This window comes from Orbicella franksi, chromosome 15 (assembly GCF_964199315.1).
Source record: "Orbicella franksi chromosome 15, jaOrbFran1.1, whole genome shotgun sequence".
Classification (NCBI taxonomy): Eukaryota; Metazoa; Cnidaria; class Anthozoa; order Scleractinia; family Merulinidae; genus Orbicella; species Orbicella franksi.
The window spans coordinates 19085016-19098154 of NC_138159.1; the positions used below are offsets into that span (position 1 = coordinate 19085016).

The 13139-nt window shown below is 40.2% G+C and overlaps 1 protein-coding gene across 1 annotated transcript; it reads left to right on the top strand.

Annotated features, from left to right (window-relative positions):
• The first annotated feature begins 1280 nt into the window (after positions 1-1280).
• LOC145469283 (uncharacterized) lies at positions 1281-11640 on the top strand. The gene is made up of 5 exons (XM_081452965.1): positions 1281-3577; positions 4132-4165; positions 6956-7689; positions 7759-8857; positions 9335-11640. The coding sequence occupies exons 1-5, from the start codon at positions 1335-1337 to the stop codon at positions 11633-11635; spliced, it is 6411 nt and encodes a 2136-aa protein (XP_081309091.1). The 5' UTR covers positions 1281-1334; the 3' UTR covers positions 11636-11640.
• Positions 11641-13139: the final 1499 nt, after the last annotated feature.

Genomic DNA, 13139 nt, shown 5'->3' on the forward strand with positions numbered 1-13139 from the left:
ATCCCGTCAAAATACCAATTAAAACGAAAATCACAGCGTTAACGTCTTCAGGGTCTTCAAATGCACACTTCGACAGCTAAAACTAATGGGGATTTTGTCCTGAACACCCTATAAGTGAGACCAGAATCATTGATTTACACCAGCTTCTTAGCGAGACCACGAGCATCAATCCCCGACTATTTCATTTGGTCGCCTTCTCCCAAGTAGTGAGCTAAACTCCAGATTAAACAGTCCGGGAATAAGCAGTGGGCAGTCACTTTTCAATAATTGACGGGCAAACCCCTCCTTCCCTCGCCCCCCTCTGACATTTTACTGTTGTAGTGCCTCTTGCCACACAGGAGTGTACCACCATGTTAGAAGAACCTAATGAAAGGTTACGAGGGAAGTAATCTGTGTTGGGCTAGCATCCAATCTGAGGGGAGCCGCAATGCTCTTGGCTGTTTTATACCACGCAAGCCAGGATAAGTTCCAGCAGTGTTGGTCAGTTTGGCTAAAGTGTGACATCACTCCATTGTTAACTTAAAATAGTTCACTATTTCAGTGAGGTCAGCTGTTTCAAATCACAGCAGCTCTTAATTCAAACTTGCCACTGATTTTCACCGTCTAAAGAAAAAGATCCATATCAAATTTCTCCTTACTTAGTCACAATATTTCTGTAAATAATTTGGAGAGAATTTGGGTTTTAGTCAAACGTTTTCAACTGTGATGGTTGCGTCTTGTATTTCCATAACGTGTCTTCTTACATTTGCCATAAGATGGTAAGGAGAAATGAGGCTTTCATCACAGGCGCAGGTGAAACAGAAAGATTTTAGAGGATGAATAAGATGCTATTGCCATATGAAAATTACAGTCCACCGCGTTACTCGCAGATTATCGCGAGTCTTCGCGAGTCCGTAGAGATTGTAAGTTCAGACCATTGCTTGAAGTTTTGCCTGACCAACACACCCTAACAAAATGAGCTGTCCATCTTTTGCGCGTGAACAAAACAAATGAAGTCTACTCAGACAGAAAGGAATTGAAATACAGACTCCAAAGCACTAATGTTTTATTCTGATCAATGTGTTAGTGACATCTGATCAACGAGCCCTAAGAGTCACATTAAGAATCAGTATCCAAACCAAAATGACAAAGGCTCTTGAAGCAACGTTTATTGATTGGTTTCAACAAGGGAAAAGATTAGCATAATTTGGTTTCAAGAAAGGAAAAGATTAGCATAATAAACGTAAACAGCCACGATTCAAAGAAGAGCTAAAGAAAAGAAAGTCACAAGACTTCATTGTTTCGAGTTGAGTTCCGCCGAAACCTTGCTTTACTCGGTTGTTGCTGAACACGACATGGATATCAAAACGTTGCTCCATAATCTCCGTGAAGAAGTGTCTTGCTCGGTGTGTTCCGACATATTTACCGATCCAAAACATCTGCCATGCTTACACAGTTTCTGTCTGCACTGCTTGAAACAATGGCATAGGACGAGCCATGGCTGCAACACCATCAGATGCCCAAATTGTCAAGCCGTTAGCAGAGTACCTGAAAGTGGCGATCTTAAAGATCTTCCAACCAGTTTTTATCTGAATGGCTTGATTGATGTGTTGGCAATAAAAGAGTGCAGAAGTGGTCAAGTAAGATGTGGAAACTGCGAGAAGAAAAGCTCCGAGACTTCTTATTGTTTCCGGTGTTGCATATTTCACTGTCAAGAGTGCGTCACTGCACACAACATCATGCGAAGCAATAAAGATCACCGTGTTCTGGCGCTGAAAGACTTTCAAGACAAGGACTATGAGGATGTGCTAAAGCGACCTGTGTTCTGTGCAAAACAACGGCACGAGAAAGAAGAGCTAAAGTACTTTTGTAAGAACTGTGAAATGGCGGTCTGCCAAACTTGTGTCACTCTAAGCCACAGTGGTCATGCTTTGGAGCACATAGAAGACGAAGCTGAAAGACAGAAGATTGAAATCAAATCAATGATTGAAACACAGAAGCGTAATTTACAAGCAAAGCTGACTGCTGTTAGAAAACTTGATGAAGACTACGCGAAGATCATACAACGAGGCGAAGAGGTGAAGAGGGACGTTCAGAGGACTGTTGACAATTTAATTGCCAATATTGAAGCGAAGAAACAGACTATTTTTGCAGCGGTGGAAGACCAAACAAAGAAATCACTGGAAAGTCTAACAACCCAGAAGACCGAGATCGAGAATCAAATAGAGGTGATCAAATCAACGTTGGATAAAGCTGATAAAGTTTTGACGCGAAGTGTAAACGCTGAAGTCGTTCAAGTGAAAAAGTCATTACAAACAATCTTGGAGGGAGTTGATCAAACTACTAAGCCAACTGAGCGTGACCTGAAAGATCTTCCGATTTTAGTTTTCGTGCCAAATGTAAAGATGTTGAAGACTGTCAACACCGAAGAAATTGGAACACTGAAAATACTGCAGCAATCTGAAGCTAGTCAATCTGTCGCTCAGGGCAAAGGACTTCAAGAAGGAACTGTTGGAGTTGAAGCACAGTTTGTTCTGACCACTAGAAACGCAGAGGGAGAGCAGTGTTACAATCAACATGACCGTGTAACGGTAGAGATGAGGGACGAACAAGGACCAGAATGTGCGACGGAAGTGCGAATAAATGACAATAAAGATGGAAGCTACAAAATCAGCTATTCACCCAAAGAACAAGGCAAATACAAAGTGACAGTAAAGGTAAACGGAGGACACGTTCTTGATAGTCCTTTTTCTATTGATGTGAAATTATTTCAGTTAAGACCTGCTTTTTCTTTTGGAAAAGAAGGTTCGTCTGTCGGAATGTTTAAGTGTCCCTGGGGGGTGGCAGTGAATGCCAGGGACGAGATAGCTGTAACTGATTTTGAGAACCACAGAGTTCAAATCTTCAAGAGTGATGGAAAATACTTAAGATCGTTTGGTCGGGAAGGTAACAAAGTGGGCGAATTTAAGTATCCTATGGGAATAACGTTTCATACAAATGGAAATATTTTCGTAGCAGACTGGGATAACCATAGGATCCAGATTTTCAGTGGGGAGGGTGAGTACGTGGGTATGTTTGGTGGGAAAGGAAGCCTTGATAGTCAGCTCTCTTATCCTTTGGGTTTATCTGTAGACAGTGATGGAAACATCATTGTTGCTGATGCAGGTAACATCATGATTAAGATCTTTTCTCCTGATGGCAAGTTTCTAATGAAGATAGGTGGGCAGGGCTGTTTTACTTGTCCTGTCCACTGTGTTCAGTGTGATAGATATCTCATAGTGTCAGACTACAGTAAACACTGTATAAAGGTTTTTAATTGTAATGGAGACTTTCAGTACAAGTTTGGAAAGAAGGGTGGAGGGGACGGGGAGTTTAATTTTCCCCATTGTTTGTCAGTGAACAAGTCAGGACACCTGATAGTCTGTGATTCAGGTAATAATAGAATACAAGTATTTCAACTCAGTGGAAAGTTTGTTGGCAAGTTTGGAACAGAGGGCAGTAATTTAGGAGAATTCAGTTCGCCAGAGTCTGTAGCAGTTCTCAGTAATGGCCGAATTGTTGTGTCTGACAAGAATAACCATCGCATCCAGATACTGGAGTGAGCACTGTACTTTATGAAAAAAAAAGAGAAACTCTAGGACATTAATTCAAAATTCAAAATTCAAAATTTATTTTAGTTTTCAGTTTGTTTAATATGTGGAATTATTTTCTGTGGTAAAACGTTAGAGATGCAGTGTTCACCCAATTGCTTGTGGTGTGGCTCTGTATCGGTTGAACTGTTCTATAATTGTTTTGGGGTTAGGTGGGACGGGTGGGTGGGTGACAAAAACAAATTTGTGTGTCTTGCAGTTGGATGGGAATAATACGTACATCTCTTAAGTTGTATTGTATGAATTATTTTGAAGGACAAGAAAAAACGTTTCCTTTTTTTTGTTTACTTTACCAGTGGTTATATTATATAATAGAGTGACTAGCAAAATAAGAAAGTTATAAAACCACTTTATGGATTAATTGTTGTAATAAGAACCTCCACTATAGGGGAAAAGGCTGTTTAGGGGATTTGCCTTTTCTTAATTTAAAGAAGAAACATTTTGTTTCTCAAATTATTACTATACTCTTTGACATTTAATTGTCTTTATGATGTTTTTATAGCAAGTTTGTTTTAGGGATTAGCAGGTTATTGACAGTCAGGTATGTACTGGAAAATATGTAGTACAAAGAACATTGCTTCAATGAACTTACCAAGTGACTAATTGCCTTGACGTTTGTATTTTCCTTATATTCAATAGCAGACGGTATTTGTTAGCTGCAGTGCTACAGTTAAACCCCACTTAACGAATGACCGCTTAATACGGACACCTTGAGCCTTATGGAATTTGATTTTAGTTCCTAGCTCCAAGATTTTCTGTTAGCTTGACCAGCTTAAGACAGACACCTGGATTATAGCAACACTTAGTGTGCTTTTGACGGTGTTTGAGAAAACGGGGTTCGACTGTATCTGTAGGTTAAAATATATGTTTTTAAAGTGTGTATTTTTAGCTTTAGTTTATTGGAACTTTAAAGTTAACTGCTTTAATGATGAAACGTTTTGTAGAAAGAGCTGTTCGCAATGATTAACAGCAGTAAATAGCTTGATATGAAATAATTGTAAAATCATCATTTTCTTTGAAAATGTAAATAAACAAAGTGTGAGTTCAAGAAAGTTGCTCTTTGCTTTGAGTTTACTTTTTAGTTTCTTATGTGAAAAAAGAAATTGCTAGAGATCGTAAAGAGAGGTTCATAAATTCTCCAGTACAATGGGCCGAATAAGCTTGTTTAATAAGGTTTTATCGTATTTAACTCTGTTCTTTTGTGACTACGTTATAAATTGAAAAAACTTGAGTTTGCTTTGGAGCCATGAAAACGAAATACATGATAAGTTACGTGGTCATTTGATACATGACTACGTTTCCGCTTCCTGTTAACACGAACCGTGGTCGAACAATAACTTTACCTCTTTGATTGTGTTGAGATACAGAAGAAACACTTCAAAGCAGTTACGTTAACCTTCCCCTGCCTACAAATCTCTTGCACGCTACTCTTGGCAGGTCGGCAAGGCGAGCGAGCAGTAGTTACATATTCTGCAGGGTTTCTTTTTTTCTGGTAGCGCTAAATTCATTGCGTGGAGAACTGGACTCGCGAAAGGAAATCCATGGCAATAGGTTAGATAAACTGGCGCCGTTCTTAAAGCGTTTTATGTTTCTTTCTCTGTACCTCGGTATTGTGCTCCGCCAAGGTTTGTTTTTGGAAGTAATGCTACAATGCTTTTCGTTGTCACGATACTGTCCCACAGGAAGTTAACGCCGAAGAGCCATTTAGGGAAAGGCTAGATACAACAAGCAAGCACCGAGGAAACGTATGATACTTGTCCAAACGAAAGAGCAATCTGACGGATTTTTCAGTAGAAGCCAACTTGAAACCAAATAATGAAAGAAGAACCCCTGGGAGTCACGCTTCAGTTTAAGTTTGTAGTTTCTAGAGCAAAGAAAGATATTTTTAAGTTTTCTTTCTTGCCACGAACAATCAATGAATAGAACTTTCTTCCTGAGGATATTTTCCCGGAATGCATTGTCCGTAGATAGTTTTAAATCAAAGTGAGTTTTTAATATTCGATTGTATTAGTTTTATTTGGATTTTTTTAATTTTTTGGATATTTTATTATATTAGTTTTATTTAGATTTTTTATTTTTAATTTTTTTTAATTTTTTTAATATCCCAGTGTATTATTTTTATTTAGATTTTTAAAGCTGGTGTGATATCTCAAGCATTATACCAAATTAACTAAGTAGAGATTTACATGTAAAGTGCGTTCCTCAGCTTTCGGCTTCTCTGTCTTCTCTTCAGTGTTTCAATCAGAATGCATACAAGTAAACATTTCCCTTGTTTTCCCGCCAAAGAATAGAATCGCTTCAACAGTGACGTATGACGGCGCTAGTGTCCCTGCTCTAGTGTGGTATTGTTGGGACGCCCCTAAGTTGTGTGTATGATATACAGCGCGCTCGTTTGTAAAGCCTTGGAATGAAGGATTATTAAAGCTGACCGGATCGTTTGACTGCTTGGGAGTTTTTCGCGAAATAAGTTTACTTTCTCACTAAATATCCTGGGAAAGTATTTGTCTTCTCCTCATAGCCACAAGACTGAAAAAAAAAGGGTTGAACGTATCTAGATAATTGCTAGAAGGAGGAAATGAGAAACACTCCATTGAAATCATTTAATTTGTTTTTTTCTCAATCTTTAACTGAAAAGTTCTTTACTGTTGATTAGTTGACCGATACACAAGATCCTTGTCAGACCAAAAAACGCTTTTCATTCCTCCAATAGAATAACTACACGTCACATGTATATAACCATGAGGCACTGACGGTTACCGAGCCCCGAGTTAGGGGGGAGGGGTAGAGGGGAGGCCCATACGAAAAGGTCGGGGATGCTCGTCGGAAAATTTGAATTAAAGTCCAAGAGGAGATCAATCTGGGTGAAACTCTAACTTTATTGTCAGTCCCTACAAGATACCACTTAAAACGAAAATGACAGCATTGACGTCTTGAGGGTCTTCAAGTACACACTTAGAAAGCTAAAAATAGCTCACTATTTCAGTGAGGTTAGCTGTTACAAACCACAACAGCTCTTAATTCAAACTTGCCACTGATTTTCACCGTCCAAAGAAAACGATTGATATCAAATTTCTCCTGACTGAGCCGCAGTATTTCTTTAAATAATTTTGAGAGAATTTGGGTTTTGGTCAAACCTTTTGAACTGTGATGATTGGGTCTAGTATTTCCATAACGTGTCTTCTTACATTTACCATAAGATGGTAAGGAGAAATTAGGCTTTTATCACAGGCGCAGATGAAACGGAAAGATTTTAGAAGATGGATAAGATGCCATTGCCACATAAAAATTACAGTCCATAGTGACATAAGTACTTTTGATCATGACAGACTGCCAAGAAGCATTTTTCCTGTCGTGAAACATCGACGCCCCATGCCCAACCCTCCTCTTTTACCCGGGCTTGGGATCGGCTGGATGTACCCAGACTAGACTGGATATACCCAGGCAAAGTCCAAAAAAAAATTACCAAACTAGACAAGAGAAAACTTGTAGAGAGACTCGCGGTTGAGGCAGAAGAGGCTGCTGGTAGACAAGATCTGAAGACCCTATATAGAATTAACAAAATTTTAAATAATGGTTTTAAAAACAACGATGTCCCTGTAAAAGACACAGATGGTAATGTTCTTTCGAAAGAAGCAGAAAAGCTGGCATGCTGGAAGGAACATTTTGAAAGCATTCTAAATAGGCCAGAACCTGAACAGGTAGCTGAGATTCCACCGACAGTAGAGGACTTGGATATCTGCATAGATCCACCTACCATGGAAGAGGTGAAAGCTGCCATCAAAGTGATGAAGAGCGGGAAGGCAGGTGGAGCAGATGGAGTGACTGCAGAAATGCTCAAGGTTGAAGAAACTGAAACACCAGGCCTTTTGACGTGCATATTCAGAGAGATATGGGAGAGCGAGACGATTCCTGAAGCGTGGAAGACCGGACTCTTTGTCAAATTACCCAAAAAGGGTGATTTAGATGACTGCAACAACTGGAGAGGCATCACTCTGTTCCCCATTACCAGCAAGGTCTTCAGCAAGATCATCCATACAAGACTGGCTGAAACACTGGATGAGTACATCAGGCAGTAGCAGGCAGGTTTCCGCCCTGGACGCTCGTGCTCTGACCACATTTTCACCCTAAGGCAAATTCTAGAGCAGAGCAAAGAATGGAATGTTCCCCTGTATGCCAACTTTATTGACTTTGAGAAGGCGTTTGACGGCATTTACCGAGATTCCCTATGGAAGATATTAAGGCACTACGGGATTCCATCAAAGCTGGTAAATGTCATCAAGACGCTTTGCAGTGACTTCAAGTCCCATGTTATTTGCAACGCAGCGCTTACAGACGCCTTCAGCGTGACCACGGGTGTGAAACAAGAGTGTATTCTCTCCCCCTTTCTATTATTCTTGGGGATCAACTGGGTTTTGAAACAAGTGACTAGTGGTGGAGGGAGAAGAATTAGATGGACATTGACCAGTGTCTTGGAAGACCTTGATTATGCAGATGATATTGCGCTGCGCGCCCATCGACACCAGGACATGGAGGCAAAGACCAATACCTTGGCAACTACAGCAGGGAAATTAGGCCTGAAGATCAACATTAAGAAGACAAGGCATTTGATGATGAGTGGCAGGACCAATGAATCCATCATGGTGAATGGGGAATTGGTAGAAGAGGTTGATCACTTTACCCACCTGGGATCTAAGGTGTCCACCAGCGGAGATAGAGAAGAAGAGATCCTAGTCCGGATTTCAAAGGCAAGCCAGTCCTTTGCCTCGCTTCGAGGCACTTGGAGTTCCAAGAACATCAGGCAGAAGATAAAGATCCGATTTTTCAAAAGCAATGTCTTAAGCACTCTACTGTATCGCGCAGAATCCTGGAATATGACCAAAACCATCAGCCACAAGCTAGAAGTCTTCCAGAACAAGTGCCTTCGCAGGATTCTCCGTATATACTGGCCCCAGACAATCTCAAACTATGAGCTGCGCAGAAGAACAGCAACAGAACCAATCAAACAGCAAGTCCGGCGAAAGAGATTGAAATGGATTGGTCATGTGCTGCGCATGCCACCAGCAGCACTACCACGAGTTGCCCTCAGGTGGACCCCTGATGGCCATAGAAAGAGAGGCAGGCCGAAAGAAACATGGAGGAGGACAGTGGAGAAAGAGATGAAGGAGAACAGCTGGACATGGGGTCACCTGGAACGACGAGCACCCGACAGAAGCCAATGGCGCACTTTGGCCGAGACCTTATGTGTTTCAAAACACGAAGAGGATTAAGTAAGTAAGTAAGTAAGTAGGAAAGATCGACGCGTGGCGCGCGAACTAGCTCACGAGGGACGCGCGACTCGCAGATAATCGCGAGTCTTCGCGAGTCCGTAGAGATTGTAAGTTCAGTTCCCCCTGACCAACGCACCCCGACAAAATGAGCTGTCCATCTTTTGCAAGTGAGAAAAACAAATGACCTCTATTCAGACAGGAAGGAATTGAATACAGACTCCAAAGCACTAATGTTTTGTTCTGATCAATGTTTTAGTGACATCTGATCAACCAGCCACATGTGTCACATTCTTAGGAATCAGTATCAGGCAAAATGACAAAGGCTCTTAAAACAACGTTCCATGATTGGTTTGAACAAGGGAAAAGATTAGCATAATAAACAGCCACGATTCCAAGGAGAGCTAAAAAAAGAAAGTCAGAAGACTTCATTGTTTCGAGCTGAGTTCCGCAAAAACCTTGCTTTACCCGCTTGTTTCTGAACACGACATGGATATCAAAACGTTGCTCCATAATCTCCGTGAAGAAGTGTCTTGCTCGGTGTGTTCCGACATATTTACCGATCCAAAACATCTGCCATGCTTACACAGTTTCTGTCTGCACTGCTTGAAACAATGGCATAGGACGAGTCATGGCTGCGACACCATTAGATGCCCAAATTGTCAAGCCGTTAGCAGAGTACCTGAAAGTGGCGATCTGAAAGATCTTCCAACCAGTTTTTATCTGAATGGCTTGATTGATGTGCTTGTAATCAAAGAGTGCAGGAGTAGCCAAGTAAGATGTGGGAACTGCAAGAAGGAAAGCTCCGAGACTTCATACTGTTTCCAGTGTTGCATATTTCACTGTCAAGAGTGCGTCACTGCACACAACATCATGCGAAGCAATAAAGATCACCGTGTTCTGGCGCTGAAAGACTTTCAAGACAGGGACTATGAGGATGTGCTAAAGCGACCTGTGTTCTGTGCAAAGCAACGGCACGAGAAAGAAGAGCTAAAGTACTTTTGTAAGAACTGTGAAACGGCGGTTTGCCAATCTTGTGTTTTGATGGATCATCCTGGTCATGCTTTGGAGCACATGGAAGACGAAGCTGAAAGACAGAAGATTGAAATCAAATCAATGATTGAAACACAGAAACGTAATTTGCAAGCAAAGCTGACTGCTGTTAGTAAACTTGATGAAGACTACGCGAAGATCATACAACGAGGCGAAGAGGTGAAGAGGGACGTTCAGAGGACTGTTGACAATTTAATTGACAATATTGAAGCGAAGAAACAGACTATTTTTGCAGCGGTGGAAGACCAAACAAAGAAATCACTTGAAAGTCCAACAACCAAAAAGACCGAGATCGAGAATCAAATAGAGGTGATCAAATCAACGTTGGATAAAGCTGATAAGGTTTTGACACGAAGTGCAAACGCTGAAGTCGTTCAAGTGAAAAAGTCATTAAGAACAATCTTGGAGGGAGTTGATCAAACTACTAAGCCAACTGAGCGTGACCTGAAAGATCTTCCGATTTTAGTTTTCGTGCCAAATCTAAAGATGTTGAAGATTGTCAACACCGAAGAAATTGGAACACTGAAAATACTGCAGCAAACTGAAGCTAGTCAATCTGTCGCTGAGGGCAAAGGACTCCAAGAAGGAACTGTTGGAGTTGAAGCACAGCTAACGTTTGTTCTGACCACTAGAAACGCAGAGGGAGAGCAGTGTTACAATAAACATGACCGTGTAACGGTAGAGATCAGGGACGAAGAAAGACGAGAATGTGCGACGGAAGTGCGAATAAATGACAATAAGGATGGAAGCTACAAAATCAGCTATTCACCCAAAGATCAAGGCAAATACAAAGTGACAGTAAAGGTAAACGGAGGACACGTTCTTGATAGTCCTTTTTCCATTGATGTGAAATTATTTCAGTTAAGACCTGCTTTTTCTTTTGGAGAATATGGTTCGTCTGTCGGAATGTTTAAGCATCCCTGGGGGGTGGCAGTGAATGCCAGGGACGAGATAGCTGTAACTGATTTTGGGAACCAGAGAGTTCAAATCTTCAAGAGTGATGGAAAATACTTAAGATCGTTTGGTCGGCAAGGTAACAAAGTGGGCGAATTTAAGTATCCTATGGGAATAACGTTTCATACGAATGGAAATATTTTCGTAGCAGACTGGGATAACCATAGGATCCAGATTTTCAGTGGGGAGGGTGAGTACGTGGGTATGTTTGGTGGGAAAGGAAGCCTTGATAGTCAGCTCTCTTATCCTTTGGGTTTATCTGTAGACAGTGATGGAAACATCATTGTTGCTGATGCAGGTAACATCATGATTAAGATCTTTTCTCCTGATGGCAAGTTTCTAATGAAGATAGGTGAGCAGGGCTCTTTTACTTGTCCTGTCCACTGTGTTCAGTGTGATAGATATCTCATAGTGTCAGACTACAGTAAACACTGTATAAAGGTTTTTAATTGTAATGGAGACTTTCAGTACAAGTTTGGAAAGAAGGGTGGAGGGGACGGGGAGTTTAATTTTCCCCATTGTTTGTCAGTGAACAAGTCAGGAAACCTGATAGTCTGTGATTCAGGCAATAATAGAATACAAGTATTTCAACTCAGTGGAAAGTTTGTTGGCAAGTTTGGAACAGAGGGCAGTAATTTAGGAGAATTCAGTTCGCCAGAGTCTGTAGCAGTTCTCAGTAATGGCCGAATTGTTGTGTCTGACAAGAATAACCATCGCATCCAGATACTGGAGTGAGCACTGTACTTTATGAAAAAAAAAGAGAAACTCTAGGACATTAATTCAAAATTCAAAATTCAAAATTTATTTTAGTTTTCAGTTTGTTTAATATGTGGAATTATTTTCTGTGGTAAAACGTTAGAGATGCAGTGTTCACCCAATTGCTTGTGGTGTGGCTCTGTATCGGTTGAACTGTTCTATAATTGTTTTGGGGTTAGGTGGGACGGGTGGGTGGGTGACAAAAACAAATTTGTGTGTCTTGCAGTTGGATGGGAATAATACGTACATCTCTTAAGTTGTATTGTATGAATTATTTTGAAGGACAAGAAAAAACGTTTTTTTTTTTTTGTTTACTTTACCAGTGGTTATATTATATAATAGAGTGACTAGCAAAATAAGAAAGTTATAAAACCACTTTATGGATTAATTGTTGTAATAAGAACCTCCACTATAGGGGAAAAGGCTGTTTAGGGGATTTGCCTTTTCTTAATTTAAAGAAGAAACATTTTGTTTCTCAAATTATTACTATACTCTTTGATATTTAATTGTCTTTATGATGTTTTTATAGCAAGTTTGTTTTAGGGATTAGCAGGTTATTGACAGTCAGGTATGTACTGGAAAATATGTAGTACAAAGAACATTGCTTCAATGAACTTACCAAGTGACTAATTGCCTTGACGTTTGTATTTTCCTTATATTCAATAGCAGACGGTATTTGTTAGCTGCAGTGCTACAGTTAAACCCCACTTAACGAATGACCGCTTAATACGGACACCTTGAGCCTTATGGAATTTGATTTTAGTTCCTAGCTCCAAGATTTTCTGTTAGCTTGACCAGCTTAAGACAGACACCTGGATTATAGCAACACTTAGTGTGCTTTTGACGGTGTTTGAGAAAACGGGGTTCGACTGTATCTGTAGGTTAAAATATATGTTTTTAAAGTGTGTATTTTTAGCTTTAGTTTATTGGAACTTTAAAGTTAACTGCTTTAATGATGAAACGTTTTGTAGAAAGAGCTGTTCGCAATGATTAACAGCAGTAAATAGCTTGATATGAAATAATTGTAAAATCATCATTTTCTTTGAAAATGTAAATAAACAAAGTGTGAGTTCAAGAAAGTTGCTCTTTGCTTTGAGTTTACTTTTTAGTTTCTTATGTGAAAAAAGAAATTGCTAGAGATCGTAAAGAGAGGTTCATAAATTCTCCAGTACAATGGGCCGAATAAGCTTGTTTAATAAGGTTTTATCGTATTTAACTCTGTTCTTTTGTGACTACGTTATAAATTGAAAAAACTTGAGTTTCCTTTGGAGCTATGAAAACTCATTCTTAAAAGACGGGATACTGACAAGCATGATGGGTGAAATTACTGGGGAAGCAAGGAAGGCACTAGAGGGCAGTTGGGTTATTGGAGGTGGAATTGAATTACCATGTGTGTATGACATTTACGGGAGCAAGAAACACAAAGCCCAAGTGAGGAAAGGAATATGGAAAGCTTAGAGTTCTTTGTAGGGAGGCCACAAAA

What these genes read in the sequence shown, in the direction of transcription:
- LOC145469283 (XM_081452965.1), top strand. Translation starts at nt 1,335, where the DNA reads ATGGATATCAAAACGTTGCTCCATAATCTCCGTGAAGAAGTGTCTTGC. An exon ending in CTGGCTGAAACACTGGATGA is followed by an intron (nt 7,690 to 7,758) that starts GTACATCAGGCA and finishes TTTCACCCTAAG; the next exon opens with GCAAATTCTAGAGCAGAGCA. An exon ending in GAAGCCAATGGCGCACTTTG is followed by an intron (nt 8,858 to 9,334) that starts GCCGAGACCTTA and finishes CATTGTTTCGAG; the next exon opens with CTGAGTTCCGCAAAAACCTT.